The sequence below is a fragment of the Gobius niger genome (genome assembly GCF_951799975.1).
Source record: "Gobius niger genome assembly, chromosome: 9".
Classification (NCBI taxonomy): Eukaryota; Metazoa; Chordata; class Actinopteri; order Gobiiformes; family Gobiidae; genus Gobius; species Gobius niger.
In genome coordinates, this window is record NC_136860.1 from 33,004,850 (window position 1) to 33,027,754 (window position 22,905).

Below are 22,905 nucleotides of genomic sequence, written 5' to 3' on the forward strand. Positions count from 1 at the left end.
AAGCACAGAAGCTAATCCTAGTGCCACGATCTGCCTGCCTGTTGTTTAACTACATCCCGCTTTGAGTGAGGCCGCACGGGCACCTTTTACACGCCGCCTCGAAAAGGAGGGAGATACAGACTCTCATTCATGTAGAGATGGAAACAGGGTCTGTAGGACGATGGTTGGATTTTTGGTCAAAGACTGTTACAGTTTATGGGAAATATTTACCAATTATTTTGCAAAGAGCCGCATTGTATTAAACATCTCCAATCATGCAAAGAGCCGCACTCTGATTGGCCAAGAGCCGCATGCGGCTCAAGAGCCGCGGGTTGGCCACCCCTGTCCTAAAACAACATTACATTCTTGTGTATTGAGCAAAATGGCTCGAGGTGCTGATCCTTGTTGGACCTGCTCAGGCTTCGCTCAATGTTGTTCGATCCTGCCAGCTTAAATTGTTTGGAGAAGAAAAGCACAAATTTGTTAGTGAGGAGAAAAGACGTCATGAATGACACTTGCGCACAGATAAAAACACTTTATTCACTGATTACTGTATAGGGATTGAAAGACAAAAAAATTATGCTAGGATTTTTGCATTTCAGACCCTATTTGACCATCTTTTCTTGCAGGCACCGTGTTAAAGTAAAATACTGGACTGTACACAAGAGGAATGGGGCGATAAAAACCACACCACAGCCAGAGTCCGGCGAAATACTGTCTGCAAGGCCACCAAACGGGCGAAGCGCACGCACAGCTCAGGGAAACGTCCATTAATATAGTCCCAGAGTCATTATTTGACCTGAAAACCGTGCTGAAACTTAAATAATTTAAGTCTTAATTTGAAAGGTCAGTGTCCTCTTCCTTATTATGGGCATTTGTTCATAGTTCGTTTGTAGGTAAAATAATTTATAATAGTTTTTCATAGTTCTAGTTTAGGCCCATCCCGGATTCACAGGTAAAAGAGGAGAGAGGAGGGTGTCATGGCCGCCACCGTTGCGTATTCCTTCTCCTCGACTCGAGCTCGGCCCTGGAGCAAAACGGCAGGGGGCGCACTCCCGAAAAGGTCACAGGCGAGAAGCGAAAAGTTCATCATCTCACGCGTAGTCGGGACATCATCCACTCCAGGCCCTGGCACAATCTGGCCAAGAGAAGAGAAAACAAAATGTAATAAATGACACAAAGCTGAGAGTAGGATTGGAGTTGTGATTTGAGGGTTAAAACATTCTATTTTGTGCCTCAGTATTGATCATTTATGTTTTAAAATGTGTAAATGCTAAAGACAAGACAGTAAAGAGTATGAGAGTAGGTGGTCTGGATTTCAGATTGGCTGGAGCGCCGTCTGCAGGCAATAGAAGGAAATGATTAAACAGTGAGAACAAGCTTTCCCTTTCTGTATGCTAGTAAATTGATGCCGCTGTGATGAACACACTTTGAGCACAGAACAGGTTCCAGTAGGGCTGCTCGATTATTGAAAAAATAATAATCACGATTATTTTTGTTATAATTGAAATCACGATTTGTTGCCTTTAAAAAAAAAGTCTATCTTTATTTTATTTATTTATTAATCATAACACTATGCAGATATTTTATGTTTTCTGAACATAAAAAGTCATAAAAGTACAAATGATTTCAAGTACGCCTCGATTAATTGACGCCTCGACATTTGTTTTTATGTCAGGCAAAAGCATGAGCGAAAAATTGACAAATTGACCAAAAAAAAAACCGACAAAAAAAAACAAAAAAACAAATTCTAAGCGATTTTTTGCGATTATGCTAATTTTGTAATCGTTTAGTGTTGTAATCAAAATCGTAGTCAAATTTCGATTAATTGCACAGCCCTAGGTTGCAGCGACAGGTTATGGGCTTTATTATTGGAGTAATTACTGGAAAATATACAATATTAGGTTTCGGCTACAAACATCCGATACTGAACCGATACCAGTTTTGACTCTTACTGCTTTAAAAACACAATTTTCACCAACTAAATCTGAGTGAATATGAAGCTAAGAACCTGAAGAATTCAATCTCTAATCTCTCAGTTAAATTTAACCTCTGCAAATGTATTTTTGATCGCCGCGCAAAATGCCACCGCTAGCAACAGCATGCTAAAGCTAGTGAGTAATAGTGATCAAGGCTAGGTCAGAAACTAAGATAGAAATACATAAAGTAGTGTAAATAAAATAAAATAACCAAATGAAATACAATAACCACTGCTGGAGAGGCAAAGTCTTTGTATTTTAGTTTATGAAATGCTGTTAAAGAATGACTGATCTAATACATTTGTAATGCACAAGTTGTAATGATTAGAAGACTTTATGTGAGTTGTTTATCTTAACGCAACCTGTCATGTAGCCAAGGATATAAAAAAGTTAGTTTATTAATAGATATACTGATAATCTGTAACATGACAAGACTTTATTGGCCTTAAAATGCAGTAAAGAGGACCTTTCACTTTTTCACTCAGAGAAAGACACTTTTAAGAAAGTCTCTTGGTATCGGTTAAGATCGGATATCGGCAGATACTCACATCCCCAGTATCGGTATCGGAATCAAAAAGGCTGGATCGGTGAATCTCTAGTTTCAATGTTTCTCCAGTGATGCAGAATTAACACCTAAATTAAGAGAATTCATGCTGATTTTGAGTAGATTTCTTTCTTAAAATAGCATTGCCAATGGAACAAGTATGTTTTTTTTATTGCCTTCCACATTATTTGTTCCATTTCAAGTCTTGTTTTTCTTATTACAAGTGAGCTAGTTAATTTCCCTTATTTTAAGCTAAGTAATGCATCTTCCTTTGATAATCTTATTTCAAGATGGTCCAAACCTACTCAAACCAGGATACATTTTCTTAAGTCAAGAAATAACAGGATTCCAAAGTAGATTTTGCATGTCCCTTTAAATTACACTTTTACACTTACGCTCCAGGTTTGTGGAGGTAGAACTAAATGTTAATGTGCTGTTTGAGTAGAGTGGAGCACTGACCCCTCCCCGGTGAGCGCGCAGCAGGCCTGAATGTGCCACTGATGGTCTTTGACTGAGGTGAGCTGCAGACTTTGGGAGATTTCCGCCACAGACATGCATCCTTTCACGTCCTGCTTGTTCGCAAATATCAGCAGACCCGCCTTCCTCAAGTCCTGGAAAGAGAAATAACCCGTCTGAATCATAACTTTCGAGCTTAATCCATTTGAATTTACAACACAGAGTAATAGAATATTGAGAGAAATGACTGAAAAAACTGAAAAGTGTAACTGATAAGATTAAGGAATAAGACACGAGATGTGACAAAGTAGACACTGTACTTACTTCATGTGCAAGCATTCTGTAGAGCTCCTCTTTGGTAACTGAGATGCGTTCTCTGTCTGTGCTGTCCACCACCACTATTACGAACTACAAATACAAGACAGAACAGGAATGCTTTATCGGGGCTTCTACAGGTGGCAGCAAGTCAAATACCCAAATACAGTACTTTTTTAACACCACAAATGGATATAATCTTGGCATATTTCATTTTGTGAGATTAGTAAACATTCAGTCAAACAGTGGAATGAAGATGAACAATAAGAAGTTGTTCACAAAAAGAACTGCAACTGAATTAATTTCAGACCATTAGATTTTGTGTTTTTGACATTTGCCTGCAGTAAAAATAGTTGAGATGTCAGTGAGTGTGTTCTGTCTCTAAAGAAAAAAAAATAATGCCAGTTTTAATCTGATTTAATGCTCTTTAATGCTTATTTTGCCATAATTCATTTAATGACTTCATACTTTTTTTTTTACTTTTTTAATACACAATTTATCTTCAAGGGGTAGAAGCTTTAACACCTGGAAACTAACTGTTTAACTAATGCATGATCACTTGTAGGGCTGCAACTAAAGCTTATTTTCACAATTAATCGATTAATCGCTTGAAAATTGTATTTTTTTCCATTTTTTGTATCACATAACGCTAAAGTGGAGTAAATGGAGTAAACTTAAAGTGAATGTTTGTTGGAGGCTCTTAGCACTAATTCTGTTTCTGATTGGATGAGTCACAGACAGATGTTTATGAAATTTGCAATGTACAAAACACTACAGACCCCAACTATAAAAACAAAATAGGTGTTTATCAAAAATACTACATTTTCATGTCATTTTTGCTCTATTTGAGTCTGTGTGAACCAGAAAACAATTAATCGATTACTAAAATAGTTGTCGACTATTTCAATAATTGGTTAGCTGTCGGTTAATCGATTAGTTGTTTCAGCCCTAATCACAAGCATTTCAGAACATGTTTATAAAGGTCTAAACATTGTGGCTTTTACCAAAAATGCTTTAAAAAATAAAAGGACATGACACACATACAGTGCTTCAACTAAGGTTGTAAATAAAATCTATTCTAAATCGATACTAACAGTGGTATCGAAGCTAGATATTCATTTGAGCAGATATCAATACTTTCTGTGTTTCCTCCGGGCTGTGCACAGTGAGCGGCCCCTCCTCCTCCTGCTCGCCCCCAGAGCGCAGCAAACAAACCAATACAATATAGATAAAACTTAACGCGCTGTACCTCGGTGTTGGTGTAGTAGGTGTTCCATGAGGACCGCAGCGACTCCTGGCCCCCGATGTCCCACATGAGGAAGTGAGTGTTGTTGACCACGATCTCCTCCACGTTACTGCCGATGGTGGGAGACGTGTGCACCACCTCATTCATCGAACTGTGCGAGGAGAAAACAAAACAGGCATGTCAAGAGGGGACTGTTCTGTTTAAACACCACTAGATTCACTCGTATTCGTATTTCTCTTTGTGCAATAGGGCAGTGCGGTTTGGAGGAGTACAATTGAATCATGTGTCAATATAAAAAGGTCGATATTGTCCATGATCATACATCAATAAAGGGAAAGCTGTATCTGTTTTGATGCATACAAAATTGAATACAAATCAAGATGAGTAAGGAGATTTTCCTTTTTTTAACCAGTGTCTAGCTCAATTGACTTAAATTATTAAACTATTCCTTTAAAGGGACTATACGGAGTTTAAAAATGTTAAAATTATGTATTTTCCTCCCCCTACATGTTCCAGCCATGTCCTAATGTGTAGAATGAGCCCAGACCTGTTCACCACAACTGCCTCTAAAATCCTGCACTGTCACTCAAAAACGTGTTAATTCGGGTCCGAAGTGCCGTCATGCACGAGCTTAATATAGAAGGTGCAGTTACACGTATGACCTGACTTGGCAGTAGTGAGAATAAAATGGCAAACTTGCATCCAGCCCCTTTATAGCATGTCTGAAGAACTTTGTGGCACTTTTGATTTCAGTTTCCTTTTGAAAAGACACATTTGCAGCACAAATCTTATCTTAACAAAATGAAAAGTGCTTAGTTGCTAAATCTAAATCACATTAGCAGCGTAATATATTTATTTTCCGATATATCACGATATTTTGCAGGACGATACTTTTTATTCTGATATTGGTGTCATGCATATTAATGAGGTCGCAGGGCTCTACTGCTTTCACAGTCAATAGAGGCCAATAATGATAAAGATTTCAGTCAGGACCGTTGGGGCAGCACTACAATTTTAAGCACTATAAATAAGGTATATCTGTGGCTGATCTATTCCTTCCGAAATAGGACTGTGGTTTCTTGTTTATTTAAATCTAAATGAAGCGGTGTACAGTGTTGTATAATGACAAATAAAGAACCTTAACCTATATTAAGTGCATTTCTTCACTTGAAATGCACATGAAAACAAATATAAGTGATAAATAATGTCGGATTTTTTTTTTGCATTGAACAAGCCAAGTGACCAGAAAAACCCATTAAACATCCCTTTACTTACAACTGGTACAGGATCGTGGTCTTGCCGGCGTTGTCCAGCCCCACAATGATGACTTTGTGCTCTGTAAGACCATAAAGAAACAAAGAGGACACAGAATTAACAGACATCCATCAATCGGACTGCCCTAAGGTGACAGTGCGGACGACGGAAGCGTTTAGGGAAAGGGAATGGGACTTTCGAGCACCATTTTCTATTTTACTGGAAAGGCTCATTGTTCTGCTCTTCATGATGCAGTGAACTTTTATTACAGCGAGAGAAAAGGAGAAAAGGTGCAGTTTCACTTGTGGAGATCAGTGGTTGAACACATGTTTGAAGTTAATTATATTTCGGAGTAAGTGAAAACATGTGAGGTTTGTTTTAGAGCTTTTTTTTTTTTTTTTTGCTTTTAGTTTACATTGTCCATTTGAATGAGTTTTAGTTCGCAAATCACAAAAATCTGCAACACCCTCAGAGGAAACACAGTAGATATGAAAGAAACGTCAACCTTTCTTTTTTAGACTGTCTTTTGTGCATTGTCCCTGATCAAATAAATTAATTAATTTAAAACAAAAATAACTGCAGACTGTAATATGTATTCAGTTTAAGCGCATCAACAAACCTTAGAAAATGGTAATCATTGTAAAGAAAAAATTGAAAAGTCACTGTGCAGTTTGTAACAAAGATTTTTAAAAATCCAAATTATTGATACTAAAATATAAAAAGTAGAAATCGATTTTTTAATAAAATACATTTCTTTTTGCGCAGCCCCAGGCACGGCTTCACCAAAATGTCCTCAAGTAGCGTCAGTTAAGCTTGGTTACAATTTTGTTTAAATAAAAGACTTGATCAGGAAAATTCCCATCCACTGCCAAAACTTGCTAAAAAAAATCAAATACAATAATAATAATTATTATTATTATAATAAGAATAAAAAAATATACATATAAATAAATATACATTAAGACATCGTTTTGGCACTTTGGCCTTCATCAGGAAAATGACTCAGTCATGACTCAGATGTACCATGGGTTGCTCACACGTCTCCTACGCACCTGACCCAAGTATTTGAAGTGCGAAATCCTCTTCTCTATTTATATAAAAGACTATAATATTCATGCACCGTCTCAAGTCAATGATCATCAATAATTGTAAAAATAAAGCCTAGATTCCAGAGTAACGTATGAATGTGTCTAACTGTAGCCTGCAGCTATTTTACCTCATATTTAATTCTATTATTTTAATGGTTGGTTTATGACACTGGTACTACTTTTTTGGTTCCTAATATATAAAATATAAATTTAGATTTTGATTGAGTGTGAGTAATCCCACAGTCACATCACACTGACCTGATCTGGGGTCATGTGACTTCAGCAGACTCAAGGCTTGTGTCACTGTGACGATCACATGACTAACTCTAGTGATGAGTTTACTTTAGTTTAAATCAGTCACTCAAAACAAACACGGACTGCGAGGATGGTTTTGTGAATGGAAAACCATTACAGGGAGAACATAAAAATGCATACCATGTGAATATTGGCAAAAAATAAATGGCAACTCAGAACATTACACTCATTATTAAAGTTTTTGCAATCTTACACTCTAATAATATGTAGCTTTATAGAGTTATTTGAGTATCACCATTTACCAGCAGGAAACAAATAAGACAATACAAAGTGCAGTGACAACAAGCAGCACTGAGGAAGTGAAAACATGTTGCCAAGAAATGACGCCACAGGTGCCGACGCAACGACTGTGACAACGCTCGCCTTTAGATCGCCGTGATAAAAACAACTGCAGCTGTGGCATTTCCGGCCTTTGTTTCAAGAATGCAAGCGTGGATCTTAAAATGCTTTTCAAAAACCCTGAATTCAAAATCCTCTGGTAGAGAATATTGCCCACTTCTATTCTAATCAAACTAGTTTAGCTTGATCTGGCACTTGGCTGATGCTGTAATAGTCGTAGAGACGGAGAGTAAAATACAAACCTATCATCAAAGAATTAGATTACTGCCTCAAGTCTCGAAATCTGGCATTGTGCTTCCTCGGGAAAAAAAGCCATAAATAACATTCTGTTTGTGAGAGAAACTAAAAACAATTAATGGGAGTCAGTAGTAGAAGATAGAGTTGTAGTAGTGGCTGGGAGCATTAGCATTAGGAGTAAATGTAGTAGCACAGCTGTGGGAGGAGGCAGAGGTTAAAAGGCTTGAAATCTCCTGGGACAATGTAAAGTGAGTGAGTGAGTGCTGGGATAAACATGTCAGAAAGTAACGCTCCTGACTGCTTCTTAGGGCTGGGAGACATGGACCAAAACTCATATCCCGATATATTAAGGTTGAATGTCGATATACCATATATATCGTGATATTTTTTCCGCAAAGTGAGATCTGTGAAATGAGATGTTAAGTCAAAGCCAGTAGAGTAGTTTTATTGAAAACTCACCATAAGATGTAAACATAAACCAGTGTTAATTTCGTTGACTAAAATATTTAGTCTTAATTTTAGTAAAAGTGATATTTTTGACGACTAAAATTGGACTAAAACTAAATTATGCGCTACCGTGCGCATGGTTATAACATTTTAAACTCCGTCTAGTCCCTTTAACTTAAAAGCTTATCTGAATTTGAAATATCCCGATATATGCGATATGGTCTAATTCCATATCTCATTACAAATATATCGATACATCGCCCAGCCCTACTGCTGCTACGCACCAAATATGAATAATATATGTCCAGATATGGGACAAATAGAGAATAGTGAACATTACTTTGGAAAAAAATATCTTCAAATGTGTTCGTATTAGCTTCTATTTTGCCTTGGGAGCCTTTCACACAACAATGGGTAAGAGCTAAATATAACTGGACTTACATTCTACCTGGAAAAACTACTCACGCCCTATTCCTCTTTATAAATGACAATTCTAATGTGCGGCTGAGAGACTTTGGATAAAGACTTTATTGTGACATGGTAACATTTGACTGAAATATGAGCTGCTACTAGAATATTACATGTTTTTCTGAGGTCTGAGCTTGAGGGTTTGACAGAGAAAGGATGTTTTGCTGGTTGCTATAGATATTGTGCTGCTTGAGTAATTACAGTCTCTCATCAATTATTTATTTCATCATAATTTTAGTCACTTTTGCTGAGAGAAACTAACTTCACAGAGGTCCACGATGACTAAAACTATGACTAAAATGTCCAGATAATACAAATGAAATGTAAAATACAGAAAATCCAATGTTCCAGGAAGAGATCTTTAATAAAATGATATATGTAAAGTTAACCAAATGTGTTTCAATTGCGTTTTCCTTGATCAAAACCTGAAAGAATTCTTTGACTAAAACTTGACACAAAAAAAGTTGCATTTTCAACTCAACAGTGGAGTCCTAGTCCGCTGTAATCCACAACAAATGCATCTATCTACATTTTACAACACAATCACAGACGTAGAAATCTTCCTGACTCATCACTGACCTGTGGAATGTACTTTGAAACTGTGGCCACACGTTTCAGTTTCACGACTTTCCACAACAGCAGCAGCAGCAGCACTAGCATTGGCGTTACTGTTTGTTCACATTACGCATAAACACAAAAACACGACTCAGCTGCTGTGGACTGACTCACAGCAAGAGCCTCAGGTGCTTTATGCTGATGTGGCCTCACCTGAAAGAGGAGTGTGTAATGTTACTTAGCCTACTTTTACTGCTACTACTACTGCTGCCACTACTACTACTACTACTACTACCACCACTACAATTACAACAACGGCTGGACTGTTTTGGAGAAATCAAATTATATAAATGCTTCAGGATTCAGTTCGGGATGCATATTTCGAACAAGTCTAGGAGTATTCACTAGAGACATGTTTGTCGAGGTACAAACTACAGGGTTACAGGTTTATTTGTTGTTTCCCGTATCCTTGTGGCATCAAAATGATGGTAAATACCATTCGTCATTTCTTGTGGAAAACTGGGAAATAACTTTTTTAAGTTTATGAGATGAGAAAACCTGTGATCTTTCAAGAAGGCACAGAGGAGAGCAGCAATATGTTTTTATGCTTATTGGTAATTTTAGCTGATGCACGGTTGTGCTTCACAACTAGAAGGTTCAATCCCTGGCCGGACGGGACCTTTCTGTGTGGAGTTTGCATGTTCCCCCCGTGTTTGTGTATGTATCCCATACCAGTAAAAACATGTTCAATAGGCCAAAATGAATGCAGTGTGTTGGTGGTGGTCGGAGGGGCAGACGGCACAGACCAGTAGCCTCACTTCCATCAGTCTAACCAAGGGCAGCTGTGGCTACAGTAGTAGCTTACCATGGAGTGAATGAATAATGACTAAATTTACAGTGTAATGCTTTGAGAAACAGGCTTGTAAGTGCAATACAAGTGTAAGCCATTATTATTACTCTGGATTCTTTTGAAGCCCACTATTTACATAGTTTAATGTTGTGGCTCTTTCTACTTAGCATAATATAAAAACAAGAATTTCAGCAAAGCATCAGCTATCAGAAGACCATTTTCTGGTGAATTTGCATGTTTATTGTATTCCAGATAATGTATGTAGTACATTTTACTACGACCACAAAAGCACTTGAATCCAAAGCACTTATAATTTCCATTTCACTCCAAAAGACCATCGTTCTCAGAGCAAATAAAGGCAGCATAAAAAACTGCAGCCTTTACAATTAGCTAACCATGACCAGGAAAACTGGTTCAAACTACTTCTACGAAGCCGTCTACTGATTCTGAACAATCAAATTAAACCTGCTGCTTACTCTGCTGGCCAACACTCTGCAAGACCCAAAGCCAGGCTACAGTTATTTGGGTCATAATGTCCTCTGCGGCAGAGAACTACATATCTTTGTGTCTCTGTGGGGTAAGATCTGTGTGTAAAACTTTCTGGCCTTGTACTAAAATTCTACAAACCTGCTCTGGAACGCATTACTTTTTGTGGAAATAAAACTGTAAATTTACTTGTAATAATGGAAATGACCTTTTCCACTCCAAATCTTTCAGCACCTACACCTACGACTACAGCACAGACCAGAGTGCGCAGAGCTAAAACAGCAGTGTCTCCAGTTACACGGTGGGTTTTCCTTTACAAGCTCACAAAGCGGGTATCAGCTAAAGCCTGGGAACATGAATAATACAAAGGTCAAGTGAAAGGAGAGTGCGGTATGTAAATGTATTTAGTAAATACAGGGACAGATGGCGTCATGGCAAAGCTATGTCACTACTACAATAGGTCACATGATCACAATATTGGAAAAAAGCATAGTTTTACATTGAGCTGATGGACAGGCCAGAATTCTATATAAAAAATGTGGCTTTCAAATTGCAAAGACCTGGTACATGGTTTTGTCTATGAGCACTGACAGATAACTACTATGTTCTTGTTTGGTTGTTGATTGACATGTTACGGATTTGTATGTTTTTATTCTTAAAAAGCGGCAGCTGCAAATTGTCCTCCTGGGATAAATACAGTTTTCTGAATCTGAATCTTTCTGTTGTTAATGACCCTATTGTGTCCACATTACACAAAAAGGGCATAAAACTACATGCTTTGTGTCAGCGATAATAAATCAAGGTGAAATGTTACTTATTCAATTACACGACCAACATGATTGCTGTCAGTTGAAAGGATTTACTGCCACAATAAAGGTTAATTTGTGCATCCAATCCCCAACTGTAAACGATGAGGCTACACATATATGTGAATTTTCTGCTTGGATGTTATGTTCAAGAAAAGAACTTTCTTGGAGTCACATTCCCGTGACACAACCTATGGAGTTCGGGAATGTGATGTCATATCGCTAAGCATTATGGGATTAGCAGCAATTGTAAATTAATGGAGATTTTAAACGTTAAAATACTGGAGTTATTGTTCACATTAAAACACTTGGACACTACAGTGTGTTAGATGCATTACCCAGCAGTAACTCAGCAGCTAACGGAGCTGTTCCACGGCTATTTTCTCCACTTTTTATACTGTTTTAAGCTAATGTTTATCAATGGAAATGTATGCTAGCAGCTGCAAAGATGGCGGATCTCCATGGTAACTGTAAGTGAAGGAAGAAAGCTACGTTTACTGTCAACAATAAAACAGTCATAAAACCTTTTCTCGTACGATGACTTCAACAACTGATTAATACTGCTGCATTTTGTGCCATAACACCCTGTAGGTTGAAAAGACAGTTTCCGCTTGACACTAGACCCGAGAAGCATAAATAATACAAGAAGGACACAAAGTCTTCTTACATAATAACACAGTTGCATATCATGGCTATATAACTCTGTCAAGTGAAAGATATGCAATGTTTCTGGAAGTTCACAAGATGGGCATCAGACACAGCCAAGGGGCACGATCATAAGTGAAGGAAAACAACACTAAATGCTGCATCGTCTACTTACTATAATGATTTTATTGTGATATATGGCATGGATGTCAGGCTGGAGACGTCAAGTGAAACTAAAATGTTGAGAGTAGATTCATCTATTACACAATCTTTGGACTTTTTAGTTTCTTACAGGCTGAATATCGTTGATTCTGTATATTTAACATTACAATGCTACAAAAAATCCATCTTTTTCCACCTTTATGCAATTTTAATGATTGTTCCACAGCTTTGTGAGACTTTCATTAGTGGTGTAGTTGTGAAGATTATTGATATACTTCCACTAAAACGTACAGGCATTGTCCTCGTAAATCCAATGTTATCCGTAACATTATTAGTGCGACTATTTAATATTACATGTTATTTTACAGACCTAGTTTGGCTCGTAAATCAAGCCACTTACTCTATAGATAACACGCTAGTAAATCAAATACACAGTTAAAGACGTGTGCAGTTAAACAGTACGCATTCGCAGCTCACATCACTCACAATGTATTGAAATGTTGGATAAATTGTCCAAAGAGAGTTGATTTTTTTTCATCGGGCCTTTGCGAACGACCGAGACCATTTGACAGAACATTTCTACGAGTAAAATCGTCATAAAACCCTTACCTTGGTGGTTAAAAAGCCTCCATAGTTTCGTAAACAGTATCCCCATGGCTGACTTTGACAAAAATCCGATGCCAGTTTGAGAAAATCCTGATTTCAACTCTCCAATGCTAACAACTTTAGCTAGCAAGCTAACTAGACACAGTCCCACCAGATGTTGATTATTTTATCTTCAAACGCCATTCTCGCTGGGATAAAACGGGACTTGGGTCTAAAGTACACTGGGAAGATAGAAGGCTGTCGGGTTGGTCTTGTTACGGCGAATTAAAGCGAAAATGTAAGTGGAAAAGGGCCAGGTTAGGGCTGGCTGTGGGAAGTCATGAAGGCAGCTTCGCTAGTTAGCTGTCAAACTCGCGCATGCGCAGTGTGGACAAGCCATTAAACTGATGTCCAGTCCAGCGTGGAGAAGAACAAATAATATTTACTTATTAGACAGTAATTTTGCTACTTTAACTGAAGTAGTGACCCAGTTAATACATCAAGTAAATGTAAATGTAAATTTAAAAAAAAACAATAAAATTAGAACAACAAAACCATCAAGTTGAAAAGTATCATTATTATCATTATTTTACTTCAAGGCATTCCAGGCACTCCATATTCATTGGAGTGTCTGGATTTGTGTTGTTATATGTATTTATTTATTTATTTTGAGACATTTAATCCTTTACTATTTGAGTTATATTAGAACACTAAGGGCAACCAGCCATCCTCGGTGTTTTGAACTAACTGAACTGTAAATACAAAACAGGGACTAAACCAAGACAGAACAAGAATCCTATAAAAAAAAAAAAAAAAAGACTTGTGTGACCAATAGAAATAGTTAAGTTTTGTTAATGAAGTTTTTATCACTGACAGACTTAAAATGTACTACAGGGGAGAAACGAGTCCACATTTTGTAGAATGAAAGATTATGTAAACACAAATACTGTGTGCTGTATCCATAAAATACAGCCTTCAAAAAAATGAAAGGGATCAATTTACAAATATATTTTATTGACTTGTTTAAGCCTATTGATTAAACATACCTTCAAAAACTTGCATTTCAAAATATTCAAGCTAATGATATCTTAAAAGGGAGGAATCATAAATATCTTGTTCTTCCTGCAGTTTCGCTATAATCTGGAGCTGTTTAACCGGTCACATCAGAACCTGTCTGTCTGCAGGCAAGACAAAAAGCAACAGGTGTAACTCTGACTGTGTCCGCCTCATTTCAAATATCCCACACAACTTATGTGACAGAGCCATCAGTCTTATGTGCTCCAGATTAGATCAACATATGCCAGGACCTAGGGCTGAGCAGTCGTAGTATAACACTATAATGATTAAAGTAAACAAGACAAATGTTTATTTTGTTTAACTTTTTCAGCTAGCTTTTCATTATTTGATGGATTAATATAATTGTTACGTAGTGATAGTTTGAGGAAATTTGTATATATCAAAAGTAATATTTTTGGTTTGAATGTATTTACTTTTTTGGGGAGATGCCAACATTTTGCTCTCTATCCTGAGAAAATACTCATGGCCCTCTTTTGTGACATGGGCGTATGGTGAACCTCCAGTGACATATAGTTTAGTCCACTTTAAAAGTGGATTGGAGGAATACATCTGACCTGCGCAACAGTGCTCAAACTGTGCTACGTGTTTTCATTCTTATACTAGCCTTGATGAAGGCCTATGGTCCAAATATGTTGGCTTGCCCATTATAATAAAGGCCTTTAAGTCACTTCCTCATTGCTGCTCAAAATTATTAGAGTGCCTGGAGTTGTTGTAATCTCTTTTTTGTCAAAAGCACCCTTTCTATTTTTGTTATATTGGACACTAAGAGAAACCGTCTTCCTCAGTGTTTTAAATAACTACTTTTACCACTGAACCGCCATCCATCCATCTTCTTCCACTTCGAGCTGCCCAAATCACATTGCACCAGCCCCCTATGGCTCCTCCTGCAGGTGGTAGGTCCACAGAAGGACCTGCTGGGCTCTAATAAGGGGCTTCTGAACCGCTCTTTGTCTGACCCGTCAACTAGGACCTGTTGCCATGTATGCCACCCTACCAGGAGCACAAATACCCCGACAACATAGCTTCCAGGATCATTTGGGAGCTCAAACACCTCCACCATGTTGAGGTGGCGGTTCCAGGAATGACCACTGAACCTAAACTGTAAAACAGAGACTAAAGACTGAAGAATCCCATAATGTTGTGTGAAAAAATGTGGTGTGGCCTATTAAAAGTAAGGATTCGACTCTTGTGACAGCATAAGGGCAGTTTATTTCTTCATTATTGTAAAAGACATGGCACACAAACATATTTTCAGTGCATCATTCTCTCACAGGCAGTTTTCAGACCTCCAGTGGTTTCTTATGCTCCAGACTTCAAAACATCAACAAGAAAAGCTACGGTAGAAGATGGCAGATAAAAGAGAAGGCTAGTGTCCTTCTGTTAAGAGTCTCTGGCATTTTAAATCACAAGATACATGGATGTGTCAGTAAAACATAAATACATATTCATTTTTCTGCAGTAGCTGGCAGCATACAAGAAAAGTCTTATGATTAAATATAAAAAAAGCTTATTTTTTTCCAGTGAAAGATGATATTCAACATAATCCTGCAAGTGTAAATTCACAGAAATGATATGATATTCAAAACAGAACATGAAAAAAGAAAACATAATGACTCCCATGGAAAATATGTTGATTCAATAAGAGAAATGCTTTTATTTTTTATTTTATACTTATGTAATTTACAGACAGGGGTGTCCAGATACCAGTTATCTACAAGTCAATGCAAAGAATCCTATGTAAAGCTGAAGTAAATTTGCATTACTAGTCCAAGAACTGGTATTGGGGACAAAACCCTCCTGAAATGAAACCTTGAATGCTCCACCGTATGTAAAGCCATGGCACTAATGAGGCCCCATGTGACAGTAGTATATCAACGCAGAGAAATAATCCATAATTTATAAAACAAAAACACAAACACACAAAGTATTTATAGTAACATAAAGAGTCAGGCTCCATCCTTTCTAATAATAAGTGCATCAATGCTACATCCCTGGTCCTGAGGATAACTAACAGCTTCGTAACGGGTTTAGGTCTTTGTTGGCATTTTTAATCGGTGTCCTGATCAATTATTTGTCAGCCTGGCCACCCAAACCAAACGACACGAGGTTCGATTCACGGTAGATTTGGTGATGGAAAGATGCAATTTGGTAGACTGTGGGGTTGATTTTGGTCCAGCCAGTCAAGGATTTCTAACTAAAAGATGAATAGATGTACAGCTTTGGCTTCCTTTGCCATCATCTGTATACCCTCTAAAGCTAGTCTGCAAAACAAGAACAATGAAAAACATTGATTTTGAAAGGAAATTCATAAGTTTTTGTGTAAATGTGCTTACTTGAATCAGTATTTTGCCTGTAGTCTTTGCTCTTTGTAATTATATTAAATTTTAAGCCGTTAATAAAATGACTAATTCTATTGGAAAAGAGTGAATTATATAGAGAGCATCCTGACCAGGTCCATCCCTGAGCACTGCCTCCTGCCGATGGAGCCTGCAGTGCATCGTGAGAGCAGTGGAGAAGTTCTGTGGAGTCCATCTCCCCTCTACTAAGGACATGTACTCCACCCGTCTCACCCACAAAGGTGTCAGAATCACCAGGGACCCTTCGCACCCATCACACACAGGGCTTTTCCACCAAGGTGCTGGTTCTGGCCTGGTTCAGAGCTGGTTCTGGTGCCGGGTTGGTTCCATACTGACTTGGTTTTCCACCAAAATGAGAGCTGTGCCTATTGTCATAGCAACGCTTTGGGAAGTCATCATCAAAAATGGATAGTAACATCTTACTACACCCACTTCTGGTTATAAAATACAGAAAAATAAGTTTATGTTTCTGTCACAGCAGCCGTTAACATTTTGATTTCTTCTTTCTAACTCTTGTTTTAGCTAAAGAGCATATCGCAAAACAACAGTTTCCTCCCCAGACTGTTTTGGCTTCTCCAGGAAGTTCTAAGCACAAACTAACTAATATTGATTGTTTGTTGGAGGAGAGAGCCACGCCCCCAGCTGCTGACATCACTGGTGCTCGTTTCTTGGTCCAGCTTTTAATTGGTTCCCAACCGGCACCAGATTTTGGAACCAAGAGCCAGCGTTTTTTTCAGTGGAAAACGAAGGAACCGGTTCTGAAACTGGAACTGGCCCAGAACCAGCACCGGCACCAGCTTGGTGGAAAAGGGCTAACAGTCTCTTCAGGGTAATGCCCTCAGGGAGGAGACTGCGGAATCTACGGGTCAGTTCCAGTCGGCTGAGGAACAGTTTCGTACACAGGGCCATCGGGAAGCTGAACTCCTGAAAACCATTCACAGGGTTCGACAAATAAAAAATCTTGAATCTTGAATTATAATTTTTAAGGGAACCCTAGTGGAAACCTTCATCCAATAAGGAGGCCACAACACTGGCCAAAGATGTTTTATATCAACCACCTTCCAATAAAATGTGGCAATAAACTTATTTTACAATATCGGATCATTCTGTTCGCAGTAAAATGTGAACAGAATGATCACTGTAAACTACGATGATGAATGATTTGATTTGAATGAGACGGGTTCCTGTTCAGTGATGTGCGAATGCTGTCGATACTATTGACTCCTGTCTCCAAATCATTACGAAAATGAATGAATTCACACCTAGCAGCAACGAGACAAACTCCCGCTGCTCCAAAGGCATAAAATATCCATAACTTATGACATCTTTGCTTATGTTTTTTTCATGATTTCTGATTGTGAAGGCTTATATAATGTCAAATCCAGCCTTCGCATTGGATTGGAATTGGAAAGAAAGTGAAAAAGCTGGAATGACTATCACAATTTCACACCTCCTTCACTTTGCACATCAAAGAAATGGTTATGGCTGGCCAGGCTAAACACCGCACTCAAAACTTGCATCTTTATTGGGGCAGTAATGTTGATCTGAACAGAAATAAACCATCCAAAAATCAATTGGACACAGCTTGTGGACTTGTGGGCACAGGCATCCAGTGCATTTTCACACTCACATCGAAGACAAACTTGCGGAGCCCCGAAGACATTCCCTGCGAGCTCCTGGGCGCGTGCAAACTGGTTCTGAATTGGTCGTTTTCAGTGCTGCTGGGTGCTTTTTACCTCCTCATCACAGCCTTTTTCCTGCATGCTACAGTAACATCGCACGTGAATTTTAGGCCTCGAAAAGCCTGTTTTTAACCCCCAGCCAAGTCCGGCGTACGCTCTTGCGCTACTTCTCAGCTCCACGTTTTGGACAAGAGCGTGACATTTGGCGGGGCTAGTGAAGTCTGCACACATTTCACTGGTCAGGATCGGTGTGTAGAAGCTTCACTATCGCGGTCCTTAGCTTTTTCGATCGAAAGAAGACGGGTCTGGATTAAACTCGGTGCCTGGGCGCGTCCTGGCTGTACCCGCCCGGCGACCCTCGGTTGCGGTGGGGTTTATAGGAGTCCTGATAGGGGTCCTGGAAGTCCTCCTCCACCAAAGGGGAGTGGTCCCGGCTGTGTTGGGACCCGGAGGAGAGGCGGTTTCGGTTCTTGCGGGCGCGCTCGTTGTGGTAGTTTTCGTCCGCGGGCATCAGGCTGCGGCGCTCGACCGGGGAGTGGTCCGACGTCGTGTGGTTGCTGTTCCGGTTTCTTTGGGCCTGCTGCAGAAAGGACATTTTGATATAGGATTATGGAGATTCATTTTTACACTAGCTTCTGACCGCACACAATTAAAACATTTGTAAATACTTATTCGACAACATTGACAAAGCTTTCGTCATCATTTGTTAATCATTTCTAAGCATCTAAGTAGGGATTACCTTTATTGTTCAGTCAATTAATAATTAAGACCCAACAAGAGAACAAACCCAAAGCCTTTTCTGAGCCTTTGGCATTTCTGACTTGTCCCTAATCTCAGCAAGGCATGGTTCACATTCTTAATATGGTGTTCAGGTGCATATTAAAGGGGCTAGATGCAAGTTAATCAATTTGTACTCACTACTGCCACCTCAGGTCTTACGCATAACTGCAGCTTCTATATTAAGGTCATGCAAGACGGCGCTTTGGACCCGAATTAACCAAGTGACAGTGCAGGATTTTAGAGGCAGTTGTGGTGAACAGGTCTGGGCTCATTCTACACATAAGGACATGGCTGGAACATGTAGGGGGAGGAAAATACATTTTAAACACCGTATAGTCCCTTTAATGTTAACAATTTTAAGTGCAATTGTGGAAATGTATTGTAAATTATGAATGAAGTATTTACCATTGTGCTACTCACTTTTTGGTAATGTGTAGTAACCAAATTTAATACACAAAGCAGCACATTATTACACAATGTGTTTATAGTACACAATGAAGTGAAAATTGTGCTACATTTTGAACTGTTATTACATAATGTGATGTAGGGATGTCCCGATCCGATCATGTGATCGGAAATCGGGTCCGATCGGGACTCGGTATCGGGCAATTCTCAATCAAATCAAATGACTTGGACTGGGATCGGGGGCAAAAAAACCTGATCGGGACATCCATAATGTGATGTCATAACAAAAGGCGGAAAGGGGCTTGAGGCAAGTTAGCCATTGTATACTCACTACTGCCACCTCAGGTCATAAGTGTAACTGCACCTTCTATATTAAGCTCGTGCATGACGGCACTTCGGACCCGAATTAACACCTTTTTGAGTGACTGTGCAGGATTTTAGAGGCAGTTGTGCTCATTCTACACATTAGGACATGGCTGGAACATGTAGGGGAAGGGAAATACATAATTTTTACATTTTTTAAACTCTGTATAGTCCCTTTAACAAGGTAAAAGTGACAAATGTCCTGCAGGTGAATATGAGGGGTGAGAGTGACGGATTCACGTAAAAAGTGTATTTGATTCTGTCATGCCAATATTTCAACAATCACATCTTAAAGGGGCTAGATGCAAGTTTGCCATGTTATACTCACTCCTGCCACCTCAGGTCATACATGTAACTGCAGCCTCTATATTAAGCTCGTGCATGACGGCGCTTCGGACCCGAAGTAACACGTTTTTGAGCGACAGTGCAGGATTTTAGAGGCAGTTGTGGTGAACAGGTCTGAGCTCATTCTACACATTAGGACATGGCTGGAACATGTAGGGGGAGGAAAATACATAATTTTAACATTTTTAAACTCTGTATAGTCCCTTTAAAGTGATAGTGTAAGTTTAAATGTTTAACAAATGTAATAGATTGCGTATAATTGACTACCTGGGCCTGCAATTTGGCATACTGAAAGCAATGTCTTAACCCCCACCTGAACCGTGCATTTTGTCCAGTTTGGCTTTATCCAAATCTAAAAGCTTACAATAAAGCATGAAAACGAGGATGAAAATCCAACCAAAAAGTGACACAAACAAGTCGAAAACGCAACAAAAAAGCAATGAAAAAAGCAACAGAAACCGACAAAAATGCTGTGAGACAACAAAGTTCCCATCACTTTTGCTGGACTTAGCTTTCAAATGAGGCATTACACTGTTGCTCTCCGGTTGAGAAGCTTTTAGATTTCTAAAGTCTTTCCCTTTGCTGATCTCAGAAACCAATCAGAATCCCCGGTGCCATGACTTTGACAAATGAGGTGAGCTTTCCTGTGAACCAGCCAGTCAGGTCCAATCAGGAGTGAGGGGGAGGAGCTTGATCATTTACTTTGGAAATTTCTTTCACTCTGTCGTCGTTTTTCAAACTATGAGTGGCTTTCAGGTTCAATCAGGAGGAGAGGGAGGGGATTTGATTGTTTTGACATGTCTCTCTCCTCATTTCGCAATCTTACAAACTATCACTTTAAATTCCCCCCGAAATATGTTCAATTCAACTTTATTCCAGACTCGTGGATCATTAAATACATTATTCAAATTCAATCATAGACAGGCACCTGGTTGGCAGCGGGGTAGGGGGCGAGCGCGGTGGAGCCCAGGTTGCGTCCGATCAGGGGGTTGAGGGGGGTGCTCAGGGAGGTGTGTGTGGCTCTCCAGTACGCCTCCAAATACTCCGACAGGTGTTCGCACGCGTCCTCCAGCTGGTTCTCATCCAGGATTATATCGAACATCTCCTGAGAGACGACGGGGGGCGAGGAAAAGGGGAGGTTATTCAGCACCGACAACTCACATTAATGTAGGAAAATGTCCACACTGCACAACTAATGTGAATCTCATTGCATTTGACCAATTTAGACTTCCTCAAGAGAGCTTTCATGTAATTTGGTTTCCTGACTTGACAAATGAACTTTAGTCACATTAAATCTGAATGAACCCAAATGAACATATAATATCATCCAAATTAAGCCGCATTTCAAACCAGATTTTGAAGTTGTTTGTGCTTAAATAAGAGGACGAAGAAAGTAAGTGCTCTATTTCAAGCATGTTACAGCCTTATCTCACAGTAATAGCATAATAATACGTTCGATTTACACAATATGGCATTTATTCAATTTAATTTGGCCTGTTTAAACGTCTATCACAAATATTTATACCATTGGCTTTTCTCCAACACTGTTTTTCTCACAGAATCCCTCCTCTCTTTGAAGGACCCCCTTGAAAACCAGATGATTCATCTCAAGGGCCTGCTCTACGATAAAGCATATGTCTATAAACTACGACATCCATTACTGCAAGTGACAGGCTACACAGGGTTGTGTTTACATCGAGCAATGCTGTTCAAAAAACATGCTGAAAAATACCCTTAAAGATGCATTATGCAACTTTGTATGCGGAAAAAAGAAGACATTTGTGAGTGTTTGACCTTGTCGTGACCCAGCCGCTGTACGGGTGGTCAGCATGGCGCTTTTACTTTCAATCACTGTGGTCTCTGTGATGCTCCAAGATTAATTGTTTTGTAGGTTTTCTGGTTTTCAGGCTCCGTCAGCAGTGAAAACCTTCCAAACTATTGATCCCGGAGCGTCCCAGAGACCACTGTGATGGAAAGTAAAGGCGCTGACCTCTCATACAGCCACTGGGTCACTACGAGGTCAAATACACACAAATATTGACCTTCCACATACAAATTTGCATAATGCACCTTTAAGGGTATTTTTCATCATGTTTTTTGTCACTTTTTGCCTGTCACTAGCTGTATTCAGAACGCCGCGGCCAGGATCCTGACGAGGACACCTAAGCACCAGCCCTCTGTGACCTCCACTGGCTCCCGATCGGTCAACGCATCAAATACAAAATCTGCCTGCTCACTTATCAATGCATCCATGGACACGCCCCGGACTATCTCACTGAACTCCTCACCCCTCCGCCCATAACCAGAACACTCAGGTCCACAGACACCAACCTTCTCTCCGTCCCCAGAACAAAACTCCGGACAATTGGTGACAGAGCGTTCCAGGCGGCTGCTCCTAAACTGTGGAACACCCTACCACTAGACCTGAGGGCCCCACAGTCTCTGGAGACTTTTAGAAGAGGACTCAAGACTTTTCTGTTCCCTTATTAACATTTTTAACTTCAACTTTTGTGTGCTTTTATTATTGTCAGTTTTTACTTGTGCTGTAGCACTTTGAGATTTCCATGTAAAGTGCTTTACAAATTAAAGGTATTGTTATTATTATTATTAATGGATGTAGTAGTTTATAGACATATGCTTTATTGAAGAGTAGAGAGCGGTGATTCTGTGAGAAAAACACTGTTGGAGAAAAGCACATAAAACACATAAAAAGTTGCAAGATGCACCTTTCAGGTATTGTTTGTTAAAATGAAATTACCCAGCGTAAAGTGTTTAATTTTAGTTAATTTTCAAATGTGACTCACAGATGGACATTGAGAAAGTTTCTCAGCCGCGACGAGCTGCACATTCAGGTGTTTACTCTGGGACTTCCCTCTGGATTTGATCAGCCGCTGGAGGACCTGCAGTGGAGCAGAGAGAGGGATTAAATCGCACCATTACAAGTATGATTAGTTTGACAGTAGTGCAATTCTTTTGCGCTCTATTTGATAACTGTGCATAACTAAAAAGGAATCTACACACTACGATAAACTATAAACGTATGAAGTTATACAGTGCCTGACCACCTGGATGTAACCAGGGGCGGACTGGGAGTGAAAAACGGCCCTGGACTCTGACCAGCCTGGCCTAAGTGAGTGTAA

At 39.3% G+C, this 22,905-nt stretch overlaps 2 protein-coding genes across 4 annotated transcripts in view; both read right to left on the reverse strand.

Moving 5' to 3' along the window:
- Positions 1-355: 355 nt before the first annotated feature.
- Positions 356-13,129, reverse strand: arl5a (ADP-ribosylation factor-like 5A). The gene is made up of 6 exons (XM_079563253.1): positions 12,781-13,129; positions 5,795-5,855; positions 4,523-4,670; positions 3,283-3,366; positions 2,962-3,113; positions 356-1,117 (listed from the first exon to the last, which is right to left on the reverse strand). The coding sequence occupies exons 1-6, from the start codon at positions 12,824-12,826 to the stop codon at positions 1,069-1,071; spliced, it is 540 nt and encodes a 179-aa protein (XP_079419379.1). The 5' UTR covers positions 12,827-13,129; the 3' UTR covers positions 356-1,068.
- A 5,053-nt stretch (positions 13,130-18,182) lies between these two features.
- cacnb4a (calcium channel, voltage-dependent, beta 4a subunit) overlaps positions 18,183-22,905 on the reverse strand; it is a gene marked incomplete at its 3' end in the record, with an annotated part of 92,772 nt that continues 88,049 nt past the window's right edge. For 2 of the 3 annotated variants that reach the window (XM_079563442.1, XM_079563444.1), the window contains 3 exons: positions 22,570-22,665; positions 20,694-20,870; positions 18,183-18,452 (listed from right to left, as the gene is read on the reverse strand). In XM_079563442.1, the coding sequence (XP_079419568.1) occupies positions 18,183-18,452; positions 20,694-20,870; positions 22,570-22,665 (543 nt within the window). The remainder of the gene's footprint in view (positions 18,453-20,693; positions 20,871-22,569; positions 22,666-22,905) is intronic. The other variant, XM_079563443.1, reaches the window with a different exon arrangement.